The sequence below is a fragment of the Phaenicophaeus curvirostris genome, chromosome 16 (genome assembly GCF_032191515.1).
Source record: "Phaenicophaeus curvirostris isolate KB17595 chromosome 16, BPBGC_Pcur_1.0, whole genome shotgun sequence".
Classification (NCBI taxonomy): Eukaryota; Metazoa; Chordata; class Aves; order Cuculiformes; family Cuculidae; genus Phaenicophaeus; species Phaenicophaeus curvirostris.
In genome coordinates this window covers 14,812,975-14,837,012 of record NC_091407.1, presented here as the reverse complement: position 1 = coordinate 14,837,012, position 24,038 = coordinate 14,812,975, and the positions used below count along the sequence as shown (strand labels likewise).

The 24,038-nt window shown below is 45.2% G+C and overlaps 1 protein-coding gene across 2 annotated transcripts in view; it reads right to left on the bottom strand.

The window, feature by feature from the left end:
- Positions 1-24,038, bottom strand: part of ADCY9 (adenylate cyclase 9) — an 82,672-nt gene that overhangs the window by 29,781 nt on the left and 28,853 nt on the right. The window contains exons 2-3 of one of the 2 annotated variants that reach the window (XM_069870075.1): positions 7,326-7,498; positions 3,046-3,150 (exon numbers count right to left, since the gene is read on the bottom strand). In XM_069870075.1, the coding sequence (XP_069726176.1) occupies positions 3,046-3,150; positions 7,326-7,498 (278 nt within the window). The remainder of the gene's footprint in view (positions 1-3,045; positions 3,151-7,325; positions 7,499-24,038) is intronic. The other variant, XM_069870076.1, reaches the window with a different exon arrangement.

The window sequence follows — 24,038 nt, the reverse complement described above, 5'->3', positions numbered from 1 at the left end:
AAAGCAGGAGGGAGGCAGGCTGTGCTTCCCCTTCCTCCTGGCCAGGAGGGAGGCAGGATCCCCACCCCTCAGGAGGTGTCAGCCCCTGCAGCCATGTGCTGGGAGGCAGGAGATGAAAGGATTCCCAGTGTAGTCCCTTCTACCACTCACAACAGTCGTTTTGGCAGCTTGCAGGTGTTCACAGCCCAGTGACAGCAGCTGACAAAGTAGAATAGGAAATTCAGTAGTTACCTTGGTGTGCTGCCAATCTTTTGCTAAAGAACATAATCAACAGAAGAGAAAGGTGATTTCAGCAACACACATCTCAGCAAAAGCAGACCTTGGACTGGACAGGCGCTTGCATATAGACAAGATAGAAGGGCACTCTCCTGGTGAGCCAGAGGCACAAGAACCATAGAACAGTTTGGGTTGGAAGGGACTTCAAAGACCATCCAGTTCCAACAGGCAGGGACACCTCCCACCGGATCAGGGGCTCCAAGCCCCATCCAACCTGGTCTTGAACACCTCCAGGGGTGGGGCAGCCACCACTGCTCTGGGCACCTGGGCCAGGGCCTCCCCACCCTCACAGGAGAAAAGTGAGAGCTTCTCACATAAAAGGTCACCAGTTTCTTTTCTAAAGGAAAGCATTCAGCAGGTTCAGAGCAAGCCCTCCTGCAGCGGTGACAGGTTCTCCAGCCTACACAGAGGGAACACGGCTACGGAGCACAAGATGCGCTGCTGTGCCAGGGCAGCCTCTCTCATTTTGAGCTAAGGACTAACAAAAGCAAAACAGAGGAATGACCAACACGTTACTAGAAGTGAAAGGTCTTAATTAGGTTCTGTTTGTTTATTTGCTCAGAGCACTTCCCAGAACAACCTGAGGCCTAAAAAGGAAAAAACATGGTCATAGTTATCACCGTTTTTTTTTCCTGGTAAAGAAGCTTTCTCGTTTTCATCACCCCTGCAGTTATGTTGTTACTTGAAAAGCAGTAACCGCAAGAACACCATTTTGGCTATGAGCAGCTCAAATAAAAGCTATGAACTCCTTTGCTTTCCCTGTCTTTTCAAGCTCATCTGATGAATGCAGTGAAAACTTATGCTCTTTCAGAGGTCAGCATGGACTTCTCGTGGCCTTTTCTCTTTAGCTCCTTGGCAAAGGCTCAAATCCCTAAGAAAATTCTTCACTTCAGTCACCTCAAGGTTCTCTTGTGCTGACCACTCTGTTAATCTGAACAGGAGGGGATTAGAGTGTGAAACTGCTTTTGTGTAAGAAGAAAATCCCTATATATTAGAAGTTGTTAGGCTCAGTGTTACTGTGGTTTCTGATGGCAACTGGCTGCACGGCTCTTCTCAGCACTCGGAGGTTTGATGCACCATGTGATAGCTTCATCTCATCAAGAGACACGGAGGCTTCAGAGGTTGTTAGGACCCATAAAGGTCCAACAATGTGGTTAACATCATTTAGGGAGACGAGACAGAAAGAGATTGTTACAGACAGATAAGCACTGCAGGGCCAGGCACAGCGCCGTGGCATGGGAGAGGTACGAACTCCACAGGTGGGTGGAGGGAGCTTACAGCTCTTCTTCCCAAAAGAAACGGGATTGCAAAGATTTGGAAATCAAATGTCATGGCAACTTTGTGGGTGTAGGTGTTCTTTCACTTTTCAGTTAAACAGGTATCCCAGAAAGCCATTTAATTGGTCCAATTTTTGGTTAGCAAGTAACTAAACCAAATCAAAGTGGTTTGTCTCCACCAGTATGATTGTTGCAGTGAAATCACAGCCATTTTGTTCAGCACTGTACAGACCTCTTTTGAGCAAGATTAGATGACTTGCTGATTCACACACATAAAGCTAATACAGACGTAGGAGGAGGAGACTTAAAAGGTAATTCTCATGAAGCTGACACATGACCCGAGGCAGTTGGTACCTAAGGAAAACCTCTGTTCGGAGCCAATTTCTGAAGGTCTAAGGCATGTGGGCAGAGGCAGCCTGGAGGAGAAGCATCTCACATACACCATCCAGGCAGCCTGGGCAGATCTCCCAGTGTTTTCTGTCTTACAAGATTTCACGCTGTTCCAAGACCAGTACCTGCTGGCCACTCTGCTCTATCTCCCTCAGAGCTGAAGCGATGATGATTTTGGGTTTTTTAATTAGGCGGTTTCCTAGGAACCCTGGCACAGAATACAATTGACTGCGTTACACACCACTTCAGAGCTTACAATTTAAACACAGGAGACAACAGGTCAGGCACAGACAGAGGGACAAACGCAGATTACTGTCGTAGCACATCAGCAGAGTAAGTGCTGGCAAGTTTTTTTCTTGTAGATGCAAGCAAAGTTGTAAAGACACACAAAGAACAAGGCAGCTGTCTCTGAGCACATTTATAAAGTGATCCTCCCCAGTGAGGGAAAATATAACAGTTGGGTGATGAGCATTAGTATCCAGTCTGCAATTAGGCAGGAGCTTAATATTCAGGAAGGAGTGAGAGGTGAGAGGCAGAGAAGAGAGGCCACAAAGGGCATGAAAAGAAGAGCAAACAGGCAACGTCTGGTACTGCAGAGGAAGCAGGTGGCTTCAGGAAGAATATCTAAGCAACAGGCAAGGCAAGCAATCTTGGCAGCAGCTGAACATGTAAGACGCTGTATTCGTCAGTCAGAAAAGGATGCAAACTGACTTAGCCGCCATGAATTTCAGCTGGGGTGTGAACAGGAATGACTTCTAGCTTAGAGCTATGATACAGAAGACATCGGTGAGACAGGGGTGTAACTTGTGGCGAGGCAACACACAGCCAACTGGCGCAAGCGATGGAGAGCGCGGCAGTGCTGTTTGTTCCTGCCACTGGGTAGCCTCAGAATAATGGAAGAAGTCCCAGTTTTAGGTCCTTCTCAATATCAAACTGGACCCATAAAATTACTAATCATTTTGAACTACGTTTTAGACTACAACCACTGAAAATCAAAATCAGTTCTGCCGCTTGAAGAAAAGAATAGCAACGCAAAATTTGGAAAGCTAACTGAAGCTGAGAAATAAGGGAAAAGAAGAGAAGTGGTAAATACTTCAGTTACCTTTGTACTGTTTTTATGCTCATCCTGACAACCATTTTGGATAGCTCCTTCATCTATGCTGACATCGCAGTGGGGAGCAAGGGTGGTACTACATGAAGGGCAAGGCTGAAAGGAGACAAAAAAATTTTAGCTAGGAATATTCTGGTGTCCTTGTAGTATTATGCAATTTATAATTCAGTCCACTTGTATACTTGTGGCATGGTTAAAAGATAAACAAAGCTGCAGAATGGGAAGCAGGGAGCAAAATTTCACTGGAACAGAATGCACCATTTCAAAAATAAATCACAGATTTTGTGTTTACTGAAGCTAAATCAAATCTGGGAGGGCTTTACCAGTGTAAGATCACGGATATGCTGGAATCAAAGGACCTCCCCGGAAAGAAAGAAAATACTCTTTAGTGAGAGAATTGCAATTTTCTTGTTTAAATCCTTGCCACAGGATCGGAACAGTGTTAGAAGTGACAAGTGGGCACAAATCACAGCACAATTCAGAAAAAGCACAAAGCGGCACGATGCGTTATGAACAGTGCAGAGAAATGGGAAGCAACAAATCTGAAAGCAATAAAGGAAAATACATTTTCACATAGCGCTCTAAGACAGAAGAGTGGGGCTCAGGGTAGTGCACACTGTAGCCAGACATCCAGCAAATGTCACAGGGAACAGGGAAAGCAAAACCACAGGACTTGTCGTAGCTGCAGGTTACGCTTTTTTGAAGCACTCTAAAATGTTGCACTTCAGGTTTTAAAAGAATCTAACCCCTTAGAGTCAAAATGTGGGAATTAACCCCATGTCTTTATCTTGCAAGCTCTTCACGCTTTTCCCCAGGCTGTCATGCAGGGAGGGTGCTGCAGCACAGGGCGCCGTGGCTGCTCCCCATTGGCAACTCCTCTGCTCTGGAGGTGGTTTGCTGTCACCAGGCTTGCCTGAAGTCTACTAATTGGTACAGAGACACCAGTCACGGGGAATGGCACACTAAATCCGGCACACTGTACAACAAGTGGTGGTGGTAGGGGATCCTCTAAAGAGCTTCATAAATTTTCCAACAAACAACTCGAGCCTTTTGTCCCAAACCTAACACCCCGCGTTCATTTTATCTGTTTATTCCGGAGTCAGGAGAGACTCAAACCACAACCATGTCTGCCTTCAGGTTCCTTCCTGATTTCAGAGACCAGTGTCAATGCCTTTTCAGAACTGACTTTTCCACCCTATCCTATCCAAGACCAGGTTGGATGAGCCTTAGGCAGCCTGATCTAGGGGGAGGTGGCCCTGCCCATCGCAGGGAGGCTGGAACTGGATGAGCTTTAAGGTCCTTTCCTACCCAAACCATTCTATGATTTTGCCTCTGGTGTCATACCTGAAATTAGATAACGCAGCATATTTAACGTTCAGGTTGTTATGGCACAGGATTTCCCCCAGTTCACTCCTCCTGTGACTCCTGAGCCACCCATGCACTCAACGATACCACTCAAAGGCTTTAATGAAGAATCTGAGCCTCCTTAGCAGCCATCATTTCTGCTGCTTCTTGGGACCATGGTCCAGGTTGAGGCATGGAATTATTATAAATTGCTTAAACCGGCATCAGATAAGCAAGTCACACCCAGTCCTGAAACCATCCAGGCTGAACAAGCATCACCACACTTGAAGAAATTATGAAGTTTGTTCTTAAATGGTTTTGTTTAAAAATAATCTAGGACTCAACATCATGAATGCCTGGGTCACTCTGTGGAAGGCAACACTAGACTGCTTTAAAAACAACTATGACAACGGGCTAACAAGCCTTCTGTGCTCCTAGAGCATCAATTAGCAGATTTACCCATGGTAGGAGTCAGTTAAGGGCAATACACCTCAAGTACCTCTAACAAAAAAATAAAGAAAATAGTCCCTGTTTGATCTTGCTAAGAAATCAGCAAGAGCACCTCCACCGCCTCACTCCTGGGGTTAAACCAGAAGGCAAAACTCTCAGAGAAGCAGCCTGACCTTTTGCAAAGAGGCAGCAGTCCATCTGACTTACTCCATGTGTTCAAGTCAATATCATTAACTTTATCGAGTCTCTGTCATTACCTTCATTCTCTGGAGCAGGCATTCACTCGAGTTCAGCACGTGTGTGACCTCATCACAATGAATAATACATCAATGCACTTTCAGCAAACACCAGGAGAAGCACAAGTGCTTTCTGTTTTCATACCAAAGGATGACTAAACCATTTTCACAACAGTTTATGATTCTCAGTCAAATAAGGGATTTTATGGAATACAACAGGGAAACTAAACCAATACCAAAACCAGTTAAGCAGCTTACAGTGTTTTCATTGAAAATATCAGCTGTTATTATAGACAAACTTTTATGTTTTAGCCTCTATCTTCACCACTTCAATTACGTACAGGCATTTTCATGATATCCATACTGCAGCAAGGTTTGCAATTGAACTACAGATATGCTGGAGAAGAGGAAATACAATTCCTTTCATGAATCAATGACTGTTGCATTCTCCTTCCTGACTTTCCTTAATAGCTTTTGTCCTCCAGAACATTCGTTCAAGCCCAGAATGTGAAAGTCATCCTCTGCATTCAATGTGGCCACTTATTCCCTTTAAAACAAAACTACTTCAACTTGCCTGTGATTTTGCCCCTCCTACTTAGTCTCTTTTGCAGAGCTGGAGTCATGTCCTCCTACACTGACACTGTTTACAGCTTTGTATTTAAAACAGTTGGCATGTAAGTCATGATTGTTTTGCAAATTATTATCTCCAGACCCTACCAGCAAGCTGCAGGCTTTAGAAGAACCTAAAAACCCCCAACCTGTAAAAAAGAAAACCACACCTTCTTAAAAACTGTTGCAGATTTAGACTAGACATAAGGAGGAATTTCTTCACGATGAGAGCGGGGAGGCCCTGGAACAGGTTGCCCAGAGCAGTGGTGGCTGCCCCATCCCTGGAGGTGTTCAAGGCCAGGTTGGATGGGACTTTGAGCCTCCTGATCCAGTGGGAGGTGTCCCTGCCCATGGCAGGGGGTGGAACTGGATGATCTTTGAAGTCCCTTCCAAACCAAACCATTCTATGATTCTATGACTTGGATGCACTCAAACAACACAGTTTGGGGGTGGGAGGGTAGATAAAGATGACTACAGCTACATCCTGGAGTGAAGCAGTCATGACTGCTCTCTAAAGAGCTCACTTAATCTCGGACCATATCTTTGGGCCAGCCTTCCAGCCAATCCTGCTTCCGATGCAGGTTTTTTACTCCAGAACTAGGCACAGAGGCACAGTAGAGGTGCCCGGCTCACACTCTTATCATCCAGACAACAACCATGCAAGCAGCAAACAGAGTAGGATGAAAGTCACCTCCCCATCAACTCTGTCAGCCAAATCTCAAACCTGAGTGGAAGAGATTCTTTCCAGACTAAACATGCTGCAGTCTAAGGACTGTGACCTGCAAATGACCAGCCATGGGTCTGACATTTGTGCCCAGCCCGGGGAACCCAGGACAAGGAACTCTTAGCACAAATGAAAACAGAGAATAGACATCTGTTGTTTGGGAAATCTGTTCTGAGCTTGAAGATGGAGAGTAACAGCAAAGCTTTGAATCAATACACATTGTTTCACAGATTTCCTTTTCAAGAGATCTTGTGAGAGGTGTGAATGTAACAAAATGTCATTTCTCTAAGCTGAATCCATGCAAATCATCACCCTCAGCTCTCCATATAGTTTTCTAGAGCAAGCAGATAAACCACAACCTCAGAGCATTTTCTCCCATCGCACAAAATAACTCCGTTATCTTTTTGCAGGGATGTCTGTTCCATATGCGTAGGAAGATTCACAGGTACATGACATGCATGAGAGAGTAAGAGCAGAAGCAGTGTGCAGCAAAGGAGAAAATTATAGAAATTACAGTGGCTGCTTAAAGCATATTCTTTACTCCCCTATAAAATCAAGACCATTGAAAAAGAAGCATTGACCTCTCAGTCCTGAAAAGTGTATATATATATATATACACACACACATATATATAAAAAAATGTATTTGAAGCCACCTTGCCACCTTTAAAAAGTGTTCACCTTACTTTAGGGAGTCCTTGTGAACTAGGGAAGCATTTAATTTTGTAAATTCTTTAGTCCCTCAGACTATGTTTTGTTACTCTGTGTGTACACACACATCTACATACAAATATATATAAGTATACAAAGCAGTGCATAAACAAACCTGTAAGGTTCCCCATCTGCACCTGTCTCCCTGGTTTGCACAGTTTGAGATCTACGCCACTTGGGTTTGAAATAAGAGCTCACCTTCGGTTTTTCTGCATGTTTGAGAGTCTTTGTCAGGTCACTGGTGTTCTCAGCTGACGATGCTCCTTGTGCCTTGGCTCCATCTCTGGGCTCCACCGCAGGGAGCGGTGCTTGGGAACAGCTGCAGTGGGGCTCCTTCACCTTCTGCCCAGAGATCAGATAGGTCTTCAGACCTACAGAGAAAAGAAACAAATGGTCAGAACCGCAGAAAGACAAAGGTACCGCTCCTTTGGACTTCACAGATAGGAAACAGTGACTTATCAAAGTATAATCAAGGTGAAGGATCCAGCACACACACACAAAAAGTGGCTGGGAACCACCACCAGGCACATGAAGATGCTCTGTGTGAAGTGGTGGCAATCAGGATTGCCCATCATCTACTGTCCCAGACACCAGAGATCTCATACATACTTTATTCCATTGTCACTCCTGTACTTCTGAAAAGTAAAGCTAAGACCTTAGGTATTTACTTCCCAGTTGTAATTCGAGCTCTCACATTAACTCTTTACTTCTGGAAAGGATTTGCAGCCTGTTTTTCAGCAATATCTGTGTTAATACTCTACTAATGAAAAGCCAGCATGTATTCCTCCACTTGTCAGAGATGTCGTGAAGATTGCTTAACGCCAGCAGCACATTGAGAAAGGAAATGGCTCTTAAGTGCTAGAAATCCTGATGGGTTTTCATAGTCAGTGCAGACTTCACATTTTTAAAGAACAAAATCAATCAATCTCTCTCGCACGTACGCCCACACAGGCTCTCTGCAACTGTTGTATGAATTGAAGCATAATTGGAAAGCAGCTCCGATTTCAAAGGCCAGGCTGGTAAATACCATGCTGTATCAAGCTGAGCTGTATCAAAAACCTGTTCACAAATTAAAAGATCTGGATTTTGTTTATAACGTCGCTTATTGTACTTCCTTGAAACTTTGCATTACGATGTTCTGGGTTATTTCGAGGCATAAAGACTAAGAAGGAGCTACTAATCACACTGCTTGCTGAATGCAAATGAGTTCACTTTACTGCCACTGTAAGGGAAATCTCCCACTTGGCGAGGAAGGGCACCGATGTGCTCCAAAAAGCAGAGGTCACCAGCTCGCAGAACTGGGAAGTGTCTGTTGTTTCAGGGTGCCAGAGTCTGCTGTCCCTTGGGATCCCGCAGGTCACCTCGCGCTGCCCAAGGCTCACAGGACAGCGGCTGGTTTTCTATTCGGGTCAGCTGTGCAGCACCCTCTCCCTTTTTCAGATAATCAGCACCCTGCTGCCACCAGCCACATGACCGTCACAGCCATCGACCGCACTCGGCTGCCTCCGTCCACAGGGAGACAGCTGGAAATCCAGACAGCAAGTTGCAGCCCTTGGAAATGAGCAGCTTTCCGCTCCTTCTGATAAGGTCGTTCTCTCATAACCTTCTTCACAGACACAAAGTCATATGCCATAAACCTCTTTTTTTTTTGGTCTGTAATACGTAACAGACAGTACTCTGCAACCTTTCCAAGAAAAAACCACCAGTCTGCAGGCACTGCCGCCATGGACGGGATCCACAGCCACTTTGGGCTTCAAGTTGGCTACCACGGCAGGCTGTTGGCACCCAGAATGGGCTGTAAAAACCTTGGTGTTACCCTTCTAGTGCTACCCAGCCCCACCACGGCCGCCGAACAAGGAGCGGTACTCAAAACAGGTACTCTGAAACTGGACAAAGAAAAGCCAACATTCTACAAAACCACAATAGACCTCTGGTAAGTCATCAGCAAGGATACTCGTGCACTGAAGGCAAGGTCAGGGTCTCAGGAGAGCATGTAAGGAAAAAAGGCTATTTTTGTAAAGGTTGGGGAAATTAGAAGGTGTCAAGATCTTCCATCTTTACAGAACATCGACTACCTAATACCCATAGAATCATAGAATCATTAGATTGGAAAAGACTGTAGAGATCATCAACTCCAACCATACATGTCTACTACTAAATCACGTCCCCCAGCACCTCATCTACTCGCCTTCTGAACACCTCCAGGGATGAGGACTCAACCATCTCCCCGGGCAGCGTCTGCCAGTGCTTGAGAACCCTTTCTGCGAAGAAATTTTTCCTAATGTCCAATCTAAACTTCCCCTGGTGCAGCTTGAGGCCACTTCCTCTCATCCTATCATCTATCACTTGGGAGAAGAGACCAGCACCCACCTCTCTGCAACCTCCTTTCAGGTAGTTATTGAGAGCAATGAGGTCTCCCCACACCCTCCTCTTTTCCAGGCTAAACAACCCCAGTTCACCCAGCTGCTCCTCATAAGGCCTGTTCTCCAGCCCCTTCACCAGCTTCGTTGCTCTTCTCTGGACACGCTTGAGGACCTCAGTGTCTTTCTTATAGTGAGGGGTCCAAAACTGAACCCAGGATTCCAGGTGCAGCCTCACCAGTGCAGAGCACAGGGGGAGAATCACTGAACTGGTCTTGATGGCCACACCGTTTCTGATACTGTTTGTTATTAAATCCTTCTTACAATGGGAAAATTTGATTTCCTTTAGAACTCCTTGCAACACCACGATTCTTCACAAAGCAACTCCTGCATTCAGCATGAAATATTGTGATATTTAAAAAGGGTCTTTAATTCAGTAGAACTGCCTCGATGTAACTAGAAAGTGTTACAGAGGAGCACTGTTCTCCCTCCTTCTACATCTCCAGTGAATTAGAACATCTGACACACTGTTATTTTCCATTCGAACAGTGTATGGAGTGAAAAACATTCACACCAGCGCACAGCACGTTTACATCAATTAGGCAATGCAACAACATTAAATTAATAAGCCCGCAATGAAGGAGCTGCTATTTTATGTGAAAACCAGCAAGCACAGTGCAGTTTTTGCGGTGCGTTGCTGCGCAGCGATGTAACTCAAGCCATGGCAAGCAAGAAGGCACTAGGAGACGCTTCAACTGCACAGCTCCCCCATCCCTCCCTTCCTGCCACTCTCAATCTCATGCTCATTCCCATCCCCAAATTTATTCAAAATTAATGCTGAAAACCAACACAGCCTCAGAGTGCCGAGAGCAAAGCATGCCAGAGGACGGATCTATCCTGCAGCACATTCTGCTTTTCCAGAGATGACTCTGGGAGGCAGAGAGGGAGAATTGGTTGTCACAACACAAACACTGCCCCAACACACCAGTGTAACACACACAGTGCTTTCTGCCCTAGGGAAGAACCGAGCTGTGTCAGTTATCTCTGAGAAATATCGCTCTTCAAGTTCTGAAAATCTGTGAGCATTATAAAGAGCAGCAGCTCCTGCACGTTGAGCCAGAACACTCATCTCTTGAATTCAAGTGTGTTGAGTATTGCCATGGCAGTGTTGGTAACGTGTATTTTTGACAAAACAGCTGAGATCTCCATGGAACGACAGTGAGGTATTGTTGGTCCTCCTACCATGGAATTTTAGAAGCAGAAGGAAATCTTTGTACTTGGCTCCTTTCTTGATCAGAGAAGATGATCCAAGGGCTGGAGCACCTCCCGTACAAGGACAGGCTGGGAGAGTTGGGGTTGTTCAGCCTGGAGAAGAGAAGGCTGTGGGGAGAACTTAGAGCAGCTCTTAGTACGGAAAGGGGCTCCAGGAAAGCTGGGAAGGGGCTCTTGATCAGGGAGTGCAGGGATGGGATGCGGGGTAACAATTTGAAGCTGAAAGAGGGGAGGAGATGAGATCTTAGGGAGAAACGTTCTCCTGGGAGGGTGGGGAGGCCCTGGCCCAGGCTGCCCTGAGAAGTGGTGGCTGCCCCATCCCTGGAGATGTTCAAGGCCAGGTTGGATGAGGCTCTGAGATCCTGATCCAGTGGGAGGTGTCCCTGCCCATGGCAGGGGCATTGGAAATAGATGATCTTTGAGGTCCCTTCCAATCCAAACTATTCTACGATTCCTGTCACTTCCCTTACCATCTACACACTTTAATCATTTAACCGTATTTCTTTCCAAATATTATTAAGCATAAATTTACAAAGCTAATTGAGTTCTGCTTTCACAACCTTCTACTCTTCAGCACTTTACCTCACAAAATTAGAATTTGCATGAAAACTGCTTTGTCGTGAGAAACACGGCAAATGTCACTCCCACATGAGAGCAGGAACTATTTTCCAGTTAGGAAGTCACTTTTGCCATCTGCCACAGGTGATGGATGCTGTTAGTTGTTATCTTCCGATAATTTAATATCCTATTGTATCACTCTGATATAAGTAACTACTAGTAGTATAGCAAGCTCATACAAAAAGCTTTGCTTTTGTATCAATCAATCAGGATTGATTTTAGCTCCTTTCCTTCCGAGCTGATGGGTGGTAACTCATTTTTGGGTCATGCTTCTCTGCAATCAATCAGCTCTTGCCTTCTCTTTTTAGAAATGCAATTAAAAGTTTTATCCACACCTTTTAAAGACATCATCTTTGCACTTTGCCAAAAATCTGGGAGTGAAAAACACTAGTTTTCAGCCAGGGAAAGTAAACCAGAGACCTACCGTTGGGCTTCCTCATAATAAAACACATTGCTATACAATTCCATCAGACTCTAGCTTGCTCTGCAAAATAAATTATTAACTGCAATTCCTGGAATGTAATACGACAGGTAAATAATAGTAAAAAAAGTGACCAGAAGTGTATGTACTTCTAATTACAGTCTCTTTTTGGCATCTCTCTCCTAACTTCTCAGTGTTGGGTTTTTCCCCTTGTCAAAGCTTAAATCATTTTTCAAGTACTACCTCAGCCTAATGTTTACACCAGAAATAGCGCAGAGCACATCACCACTCCAGGAGCTTTAGTATCCTTTGGGTCCAAGTTGTTGCTGAACCTAAAGATGATTTTCAACAGCAAATACTCCCCCCACTTCTGAAAAAATCAGTATCTGTCCCATCTGTATCTATGGGACTGTTTTTTCACTGTACCAGACCACTCTTGCAGGCAGAGCATGCAAACCTCGTCCTCCCTCAGTACAACACCCTCATCTACTGAGCCAGGAACCAGTACTGGACAAGAAACCTCAGACCGTGCCCGCTGAGCACCCGTCAGCACCACCTGGTAATATCAACCTGCCCTGGAATACACGCAGCCACCCAAAGGATCAACCCTCCACCATGTACAACGGTAATTTGGGATGCTGGCTCAAAATGTTTAAACATTAGAAACTGAAGGGCAGAAAATTTAGTCTGTATTTCCCTAGAGAGCAAATCTGAAAATGAATTCATTGGAAATTTAAAATCCTTTTCCTAGATAAGACTCTGCAACCAACATCATACAGGACAACTGAGGCATCTTCAAAGGAATAGCCAGTAACCAAGCTGAATGCAGTGCAAGAAATGGGCAACTTTAAATGTAAAGAGGGTCATGACTTACATAATAATATATATAATCAAGTATTACAGCTACTCTACATCATAACTCAATGAAGTCACTCTGACTTTGAAGCTCAACTTCAGACTTTTGGCTTTCAGCAATTTAAGTAAAGCCCAGTAAGCACATTAGAATCACAGAATAGTTTGGGTTGGAAGGGACCTCAAAGCCCACCCAGCTCCAACTCCCCTGCCGTGGGCAGAGACACCTCCCACCAAACCAGGCTGCTCAGAGCTCCATCCAACCTGGCCTTGAACACCTCCAGGGATGGGGCAGCCACAGCTTCCCTGGGCAACCTGGGAAATTAAATCTGCTCCTCTCCAGTTTTCTTGTAGCCCCTTCAGGTACTGGAAGGTCACTCTAAAGTCTCCTCGGAGCCTTAATTTTAAGCCAGCCACTGCATTGCAATTCGATCACCTGGAGAGAAAAAAGTCGAGCATTTCAGCAACTGGGGAAAAAATAATAATAATTTTTCAAAAATGAACCCATTTGTGCTTAAAACCGTGGCAGCTCAGCACACGAGGGCTGTGCAAAGAGGCCACTTAGAGGACGAGGGTCGCAGCACCTTCCTTCCCAAAGGGGCAGACGAACAGCAATCTGCTGCCTGTGTTGAGCAGAGGAGAGTGCAGAGTTCCCACAGCAGAACCTTACCAGCTCCCTTCAAGGCACAAGGATGCAGTTATTAGCCTGACCTTTAACTGCAGGAGGAGCAGATTTTCCAGCAAGCTTCCCAGCTGCTCCAGGGGTGGAAGTGCTTGCTTAGCCCAGTCTGCCAGCCCTGCCCCACAGCCTGTGCCAAACAGAGGTGACCTGAAGGCACCACTAGCAGCTGTGCCAACTTTAAGTGGGGAGCTCTATACCCAACCCCATAACCTACATTTACAGTTAAACTGCAGAAATGAAGTTGCAGGCTGCTGGTCTGTCCTCCACCAGGCTCTTTTATCTTCTTCTCACCTGTGTAAGTGAAAAACAAACCCCAAGCCAAACCCACGAAAGCAAGGGGGAGAACAGCCCAGGCAAACCCAGCAGGGACACGTGGCTCAAACACAGCGGCTGCACTGCCACTCGTGGCTCAGGAATGTATTTACATATGTATTTTTAAACTCTACTGGCAAAACAAAATGCGAGTGAGACTGATCCCTCTCCCCTCTCACAACTGCCCTCACTGACTTTCTGCTCCAGCAGCTTTGCTGGTGCCCATCTGCCACCAACCGAGCCCAGCCTGTTCCCTGGAATAACTCTGACTTTTCAGCTCATTTCGTACTCAATACAGCTCATAGTTGACACCTTAGTAGGAAAGAAAAGACAGTTTGAGTCACAAGGGAAGGCAAGGATTTTTCAGTCTTGCCAGGGGAAGCAGTGAGCTACACACAGGGAAGTCCAGCAAATCCAGTAACGTGTTACATATAAAAGATTATCTCTGTCCTAAGGATTCCTCACAAAAACGAAGCGATAAAGGATGTTCCTACATCTAAAATAAGACAAGGGCCTAACTCTGGTTCTAGGTTATTTGAGATTTTAACTGGCAAAGACACTGTCTGGCTTCCACTCTCACAACTCAGTCCTCCTGTAAACTCTCCTACAGTCTTGGTCTCTGTGATAGCTTTATGAAAATAAGTTCCATGATGCAATTACAAGCGTGAAAAATCATATGTTGTTCTCATATTGCCATTATTTTTCACACTTATTGACTACCCTTTTTGCCCTCTGTCTTCATTTTAACAGCTGGGAAGGAATGAGCACAATGAGGGAAAATGAAATTTTGGAACAATGCAACTGCCAAAACAAGAGTCACATAGAATCACAGAACAGTTTGGGTTGGAAGGGAACTTAAAGATCATCCAGTTCCAATCCCCTTTCAATGGGCAGGGACACCTTCCATTGGATCAGGGGCTCCAAGCCCCATCCAACCTGGCCTTCAACACCTCCAGGGATGGGGCAGCCACCACTGCTCTGGGCAACCTGTTCCAATTCCCTACTCTCATTGTGAAGAAATTCTTCCTTATGTCTACTCTAACTCTGCCCCTCTCCAGTTTATACCCATTGCCCCTCATCCTATCACTACAAGCCTTTGGAAACAGTCCCTCCCCAGCTTTCTTTTAACTGGAAGGTCACTCAAGGGTCTCCTTGTAGCCTTCTCTTCTCCAGGCTGAACAACCCCAACTCTCTCAAATGCATTTCAGATACACACCATGCCTGGTCTGTCACGCCAGGGACTCTGTTCTCTAAGAAAAACTATAAGATCCCTGGAAAGACATTCTCCCGGTTTCTTGTTTAAGGTGCAAATGCGTGTTTTGTTTGTTTGTTTTTTCCCCTTTCATAATTGACAAGGAAGATCCTTAAGGTTCAAAACCCAATGGCGGAGGCAATGATCAACCTTCCCTTCTGCCTAGTCCCCCATTTTAACAAATGCAAGACCCCATATTGAGAACCAGGAATTCCTCCTAATGCGCCTGCACTATGTGCATCCCTGTCCTCACGTTAAATTCTTGCTAGTGGCCAAGCCACGATAACACCATGGAAGGCAGCAGGGTGATGGAGAAAGCCTTTGCAGTAGCTTGCCACATAGCTTCTATCCAAGTTTTCGGTCACGCGTCTGCCACCATTTCCCTGGTGAATCTGCACACGTGGGAAGATCGCTCAAAGAGTCCCCTTTGGGGATACACAGCAGATACTTCCAAAACTTCCTTTTATTTTATTATTACATAAACAAAAATCTGTTTCCAACTTTAAACCATGTTTTACTGTGGGAGGGAAAAAGCGATCAGCAAACGGCACAGGGGCTGCCTCCGAGGCGAGGGCTCCAAACAATCTGTTTCAATCACATCAGAAACCTGAGATCTATGTGGAGATGAGGAGTTTTCAAGAAAAATCCCACTCCTCTAGATGGGACAATTGTACAAAGCCACAAGCATCCCAGAAACACACACAAACGGCTGGTGCACCTCTGGAACCAGGATGGGCTGTACCAGCCTCCACAGCGCACAGTGGAATTTAATAACTGGAAGAGAGAGAGAGAGGCTCCAAGTGGAAGTTTCATCAGCTCTAGGCTCTTGGGAATGAGGATTTATTCATTATAAATGAAAAGAAGGCAGGGCCAGACTGACAGCAGCTAGAAGTTTATTAGAAATCCCACCCAGGAGAACTTCACTCAGAACCAGAAGATGCCACCTCTCTTCCTGATGGATATTTCAGAAGTGATGAATGGCAAGCGCGCAGGATGCACAAAAGGATTCCAATAAAAAAAACAATAGTCTGATGCAACCGGCGCCTGCTCCGGCCCTCGGTCGCACAGTGAGCTATTGTGGCTCTCTGCACTAACGTTGTTTTAATCGAATCCAGACAAGAGCACACACACCAATTTAAACAAGACTGGAGGAGTCTATTTTGTTACACTGCTGCAATCTCTTTGTGCTGACAGGACTACAATCAGGCAAATTCTTTCCCTCTTGCATAACACAGGTAGTCTGGATGAGACGTGATAACTCAGCAGTTTATTTGAGCCAGGGCAATCCTGCAGGCAAACGATGCCCTTGCACAGAGCCCAGTACTCCACTGCTTGCTACACACTTGCAGGCAAGGAAGCTAAACAAAATAAAGCGTGTGCAAGCTCACCACAAGCAGGTGATTTTTTTTTCCAAGGAACTGATCAAATAATAGTGAAAACACACAACAATTCACTGATATCAAAACAAAAACACATCATCCCTAGTACCTTTGTGACCACATACAAGACAACTAACTCCTGGGTTTCCAAATATCCATCCCAGACTGGTCAGAATGACCCTGCTCATTTAAAATCTCCTCAGCGCAGGCTACCCATGTGCATTCCTTGTCACCTCTGCCTAGGAGAGAAAGTAGTAACAAAATCAAAGTAATTCTTTGAGAAGGTGTGATGGGGCTGTAGGAAATGCATCACAGGTTCTGCTATTTGACTTCACTACAAACTTTGGCCAGCTTTCCTCCACGCCTGCTTATTTGCACTAGGGCATCTTTGTAAAGTCGAGACCTGAACTCTGCAAGTCACCCTAAACACTTAATCGAAAAGAATGAGGCAGAAATATTCCCCTGACAATGAGAATGCTTTGTGAAACGTTACTGAAGTGCATTCACTGCTGTTACATCAAATTAACTTGATTACTCTAAGCTGTACTCTGAAAGATTTGTCTTCAACGAATCAAATCAAACACAGTAAATTTGCATTTCATAGAACTCCTGCATTAAAAATAACAGCATATAATTTTTTTAATTACATCTCTGTATCAGTTTTCAAATAAAGAAAAAGATCATCATTTTGTCACCTGTCACCAAAGCCCACCAGCACCTTCTGAAGAATTAATATCTGGATCAAGTGTTCGTTAAGTATATTTTATTATTGTGAAATCAGCTGAAGAGGAGTGTTCCCTCAGTTAAAAACACCCAAGCCTCATGGCTCTCTGGTCAGAACTGAAGAGCATGCACAGCTTCTACAAAGCCTGCAAAAATGCTGCTGAGCTCGTGGGTGATGGACTGGAGCGGAGCCAGCAATCCCCTACCAGGATCACCGAAAGCGAGAATTGCAAGTGCATCAGTACATTCACCTCCCATACGAGGACAGGCTGAGAGGGTTGGGGTTGTTCAGCCTGGAGAAGAGAAAGCTCCAAGGACACCTTAGAGCGACCTTCCAGTACCTGAAGGGGCTACAAGAAAGCTGGGGAGGGACTCTTCACAAAGGCTTGTGGTGATAGGACAAGAGGCAATGGCTACAAACTGGAGAGGGGCAGATTTGAACAAGATATAAGGAAGAATTTCTTCACAATGAAAGTTGGGAGGCCCTGGCACAGGTTGTCCGGAGAAGTAGTGGCTGCCCCATCCCTGGAGGTGTTCAAGGCCAGGTTGGATGGGGCTTGGGCAGCTTGATCTATGTGTCCCTGCCCTTGGCATGGAGGCTGGAACTGGATAGGCTTTAGGGTCCCTTCCAAACCCAACTATTCTATGATTCATATTCAAATGAGTTACAAGGAACCAGATAAGTGGCAGTGAAGTTGCATGACCGATGTCGATCATTTCACACCCATCAGAGCTTCACCTCGTGCATACGAACAGGCAGCTGTCAGGAATAACTCATGCCCCACTTGTTTAAATGTGGTTGACGGGTTTAAATGGTCAATGAAAAACAAAACTTACTCAAATAAAACTGCTGCAGGAGACCCTTCTGAATGACAATACGAAGCAGAAGTACAAACAGTAGGAAGGTAGTGAAGGAGAAAGCCCCAAGTGTAGCCACCACCTAAGCGTGCGTTGCTCTACAGCTGTATTCTTAGCTTAATTGGCAAACTCCAGCCACAGAGTACATGCAGGGTTTCTAATACAAAAGAAAGATTAATTTGGGAGCCACTGCTGGGAATAGCTACTGAATGTTGTGTCTCTCCCAAGCAGAGTACCGTCTTTTCAGTTTATTTCCCCTCCTTAAGTAAAATATATAAACAAACAGTCCCTCCCTAAAATAAGAATTTGAAAGTCTCAAAACAAAGTTAAAAAGGAAATAATTCTGGAACTATGTTTATTCACACAGCCAAACCAATTCTGAGATTCCTTCCACTTCCTCCCTATCTAACACTCAGATGACCTCCAGTCCCGACACAACACGTTGACCAACCCCACCCTCTGCACATGGCGGCTGCAGTTTCAGGCTCCAGGACGGATCCACAACACGGATCCCTTTTACCCAGGATGCATCACTACACCCACTGTGGAGATGGACAATGTGTTGCTACGCAGGGAGCAGACCCAAAGGACACGATGGCTCCTGCGCTGGCTGGTTGCACGATGGCACTGGCCACCTTGTGTGAAGGGTTCCGTGCTCTTGGCTAGGGATGCCAACGAGAAAGTCACAGCCAGCCTCTCTGCTGGAGAAGTCCTATCCAAGCTGATTTACCTTTCACTTGCTTCAAGCCTGTGATCCTTAGAGTCTCTGAATTTACACAGCAGTTATTAGAGTATCTGTAAATAAAAACAAGTCTGCTGAGAGCTAGCTTTGCATCTCCAAGTATGTCAGAGCACACAGACTCAGAGAACCAGAACAGCTGAAAACCACCATAACAGGGGGTATTCTAAGACGTCTTCTACTGCCCTTCTCTACTATATCGCTGTCCAACAGAGAACGCCGCATCTGTCATTACATGAGGAAAAAATATTTCACAGAAAGGGTCACTGGGCACTGGCAGAGGCTGCCCAGGGAGGGGGTTGAGTCACCTTCCCTGGAGATGTTTAAAAGACGGGTGGATGAGGTGCTGAGGGACATGGTTTAGTGACTGACGGGAATGGTTGGACTTGATGATCCAGTGGGTCCTTTCCAACCTAGTTATTCTATGATTCTATGAAAACAAAGAAGGGCTATGATCACCCCAACTACAAAACCAGAGAACAAACTTCCAGTCACATAAGTAGCTCTTGCGGACCTCCAGCCCATCACTCAAAGCTCCCACCACATAGGATCTAGACATCTGGGTCAGGAGACATGACTGCAAACAGGTATCTCATGCCAAGACCTGAACCAGGCTGCCTCTGGTCCTGTGCATTCACTTCAATGCTGTATCACCATCCAGTTTAGCAACTTGTACTTCACCAAATAACACAGCATGACAGATTAATCATAACGTAGATGCAACATGCCCATAAAATCTAGAACATATGTAATGAATTCTTTCATGTACTTAAGCGCTAAACTGCCCCGATGAAATGAATTTTGAGATTTGTCACTTATTACTCAACGGATTTGCTTGCTCACCATTACCTCACATCACTAAATCTACCCAGAGTGAATGACATTAAATAACATACAGTTAAATAAACACTCTCCAAATGCAAGTCTGTTGACATGTCCCTTTGGCTTGTTACTGTGTCTGAAATGAGTTTATCCTTATCTTAAGAGTAATAAGTCTTTGCTTGCTGCTGATACTCAAATCTAGTTTTAAGATCGAAGGAGATACTACCACCACCGGCTGACGAGCAAGTAGAAGTCTTTCAAGTGACATAAACCAGATACGGGTAAAATGAGCATTTCTGTTGTTCCAAGGTTTGAATATTCTATAAATCATCTACTATTACGCTCCACATTTGGATCAAACCTGGCAGCCTGCTTCATACCAAAGCAAGCCCGCAACAACCAGCTCCTCCGTCAGCTCACGTCCCATATTTGATTTCTTTATCCTCTGCACAAACATTCTCAGACTTCGTGCTAATAACTAGCTGATTACATTTGAAACTTCCCTCAGGCTAAAAGTTATTACTGGGGAGTACAGGAATGTGTCTGGAATGCAAAAACAACTGGGGTGAAAATCAGTGGGCTCTGAGCTGGTATAAATAGATGGTTCACTATGGAAACTCATCTCCTCTCAAAAAAATACCCCAAAACCACAAGACAGTGGCCCACTGCCTCCTCTAGTTAATCGCCTGTGAACTGATCCAGCCAGGCTCCCAGCCCTTAGGAAGAGGTAACTCTTATCTACCAAAAGTACAATATAAATAATGTTTCTGTTAGCCAACTACCCTGAGTGATCTGTTGATAAATTGGTGTAAGAGACAGTAGTTTCAGGATATGCCAAACACGTCACATTTTGGATAGAAATGGTGAAAAAGTTCTTGTCATGGAAGCTTCTTTGTGGTTAAATGATACCACAGGAGGAGTTTATTGACAGAAAGTGTGAAAACTTCCTTTACTCCATGCAAATTCTGGCTTCACCCTCCACCTTCTAGAGACCCAGCACCTTCAAGCAGAGCATAAAATGACAAGATCTATGCACGTAGCATGAAGCTCTCTTCCCAGCCCCTCTGCATTACAACACACAGCAAGGAAGTAGCCCTGCACAATATCTATATAAAGAGATTCTGGTACTGATGGAAATCAGGGGATTGGCCCCCATGGCTTGATTTTTGGGACTTTGAGAAGGTGTGTGTTGTACGTACATAACTGAAATTTCTTCTCATTGAGGTGTGGAGTTATTAGAAACCACTTAATCACTTCAAAGTAAGGTGTAAATGACGCTGAGACAAGCAAAGATGACAGACGGTTCAGGTCTCCAGAAGATTTTTGTGAAAGCTGCATATTTATTTGTAACATACCTGTGGAAAACAGCTCAAAAGAGACTGTAAAAAACATAAAAATCAAGTAAAAGCACAGCAACAAAAAGAAATAACCCCTCCTCTGCTGAATCTTAAAATGGGGCTCACGGCTATACTAGGCAAAATTGAAAGAAATCTAAAGGCAAGTATTTCCCTGCCCCCATATTTGCTTCTGTGTGGCCGTTGCCATTTGCTGTCAGAACTCTTTTGGAATCGGAAGGAGCATCCCTCCGGTCTCATGGCTTTGTACTCCTACCAATTCGCTTGCCTGATGGAGTCTGTCACGATTTATTTGAAGATCCAAGCACTCAAAAAGCAAAATTCCTCAACAAAGAATGAAGTATTCCATGGGATTACTCTTTCCCTGAGGTCAGGGATCACAGTTTCTGAGAAACCCAATGAATCACAGTGGGTTTCACTTACTCATCTTAAAAAGTATTTTTTTTAAATTGATAAAAAGTAATGATTTCTTCAAAAATAACTAAGAAACACTATGAGTTTGTCTGATTGAGAAAAGGAATATACTTTGTGTTACCCTCACACTTTTGTATACTATTTTATATAAACGGAACATTTTATAACCAGCTACACAAGCTACTGCCATTTTTTAGTATCACTCTGTGATAACCAACATCATCTCTTGCTGGTTTAGCAGCATCACCCTCTCTCGAACACAGCATGGCACCTACTGAACTTGGACACGCATGGGAAGTTTCAAAACAGAATCACAGAATAGTTTGGGTTAGAAGGGACCTTAAAGCCCATACCATTCCACACCCCTGCCATGGGCAGGGACACGTCCCACTGGATCAGGCTGCCCAAAGCCCATCCAACCTCCAGGGATGGGGCAGCCACCACTTCTCTGGGCAACCTGGAAGGTTGCTCTAAGGTCTCCTTGGAGCCTTCTCTTCTCCAGGCTGAACAAGCCCAACTCTCTCAGTCTGTCATCATACGGGACGTGCTCCAGCCCTACAGAACGATCACTTCTGCTGCAGGGAAAAATAAACTAAAAGTTGTACAAAAATGGGCAAGCCAGAAGTCATTGCATTATGCAGCTAAGAGTTTATGAAGATGACTTCACCAACTTCCCAGTGTGGAGCTGCAGCTCTGCTGAACAGAAAAAGGCCCACCAGGCTATACACATAGCTAGTGGCCTTTCTTCCACTCGAGACACTTGCCTAGGCTGGAAACCTCCACTCATATCTCTTAGGAAAATGAACCTTCAACATGAACAGCATTATCCTCCTGCAGAGCAAAGAATCCAACCGAAAACAAAACTCTTGCGCTAAACCCATAATTCAACGTTTTTTTTCCAATTAGCTGCCTAATCCCAAAAAGGACATTCTGACTCCTCATCGATTCAGGCCACTGAAATTTCACGAAAGAGTTCATTTGGGAAACTGGAATGGGAGCATATGAACTTAAAACTGAGAAAGAAAATACTGTTCTATTGGTTCCTGGGTGGCTCCACAGAGTCATGGCCATCTACCAAAGGTATTGCACAACAGCTGGGGAAGTGGCTTGTAGAATACAAAGAACATACAGACTATGGATCATAGAATGGGTTGGGTTGGAAGGGATCTTAAAGCCCATTAGCCCTCCTGCCACAGGCAGGGACACCTCCCACTGGATCAGGGGCTCCAAGCTCCATCCAACCTGGCCTCGAACACCTCCAGGGATGGGGCAGCCACCACTGCTCTGGGCAACCTGGGTCAGGGCCTCCCCACCCTCACAGCAAAACATTTCTTCCTAAGATCTCATCTCTATTTCCCGTCTTTTGGCTTCAAATCATTTCCCTTTGCCCTATCCCTGCACTCCTTGATCAAGAGCCCCTCCTCAGCTTTGCTGCAGGCTCCAGTGGAAAATGTGTAGTGTTTCCTAAAAAGACTTTCTCAGATGAAGCCTATGCAATCTCTTTTTTTTTTTTTAAATATAATTTATGAAGCTGCCACAACCTTAAGGAGCAAGCTCTGGTTTAAAAGGAGGTGTGCTTTTCATCTTTTATGTCAAAAGCATAGAAGTTGTTTACTTTAGATGAAAAGTGATTATTTTAAGCCTGCTCTCCCATTAGCCCCAAAGCACAAGCAAAGCATTTGTCTTTTCAGCTGGAGCAGCATGATGCACACACCCCAGGCAGGGAAACCAGCAGGCACAGAAGCCCAGAGGTAAATTAAAAACCCTGGAGCTGTGCTCAGTAAGGTCTCAACCCGATCTTTTGGTGTGAACTTGTGTTGCTTTAGATTGCCACTTTATCTGCTGGAGGGTACAACAAGTTCAGGAAAAGATTTGCCAACTCTAACACAGAACTGTTATGAGGACAATCACAGTAGCTACGCTTTGTTTGAGATAACACTGTGATCCCAGGAGTCAGCTGAGAAGCACATAACAGCATCAGAAACCAAGTAAGAACTCATGGGGAAAAAAACAGTATTATTCGAAGACACAGAACAGCCACTGCTACCAAAAGCAAATCAATAAAAACACTGGGTACCAAACCACAGAACCATAGAATAGTTGGGGTTGGAAGAGACTTTAAAGCCCATCCAGTTCCACCCCCTGCCATGGGCAGGGACACCTCTCACTGGATCAGGGGCTCTAAGCCCCATCCAACCTGGCCTTCAACACCTCCAGGGATGGGGCAGCCACCACTGCTCTGGGCAACCTGTTCCAGGGCCTCCCCACTCTCATCGTGAAGGAATTCCTCCATATGTCCAGTCTAAATCTGCCCCTCTCCAGTTTATACCCATTGCCCCTCATCCTATCACCACAAGCCTTTGAAAACAGTCCCTCTCCAGCTTTCTTGTAGCCTCTTCAGGTACTGGAATGTTGCTCTAAGGTCTTCTTGGAGTCTTGTCTTCTTTTCTCCAGGCTGAACAACCCCAACTCTCAACCTGACCCCGTACAGGAGGTGCTCCAGCCCTCTGATCATCCTGAAGGCTGAGCCTGTTTCTGCTCGATGCACTAAATGAGCTGGGCAGAAATGCTGATTCTAAGAGGGGAGCATGCAATGCAGAACCTGCCTTGCGAAACCAGCCCTTCTAGGAGGCTCCCGCCTATCTGCTTTTTTCTGAGTAAAGAAACTTAGAGGACATCACCATCTTCTAGTCCAAAACAAAGACTCCGCTGACCTCCCCAAAGGCTCCTCATGGCCTCTGTTCTCTGTGACAGAACTTGTGATGAGTGCAGCACCCTGGCTATGTCCCCAGCCCAACTCCTCACGCTCTCGCAGCTGACAGCCAGCTTGCAGCTCTTCAGACCCTCCACGG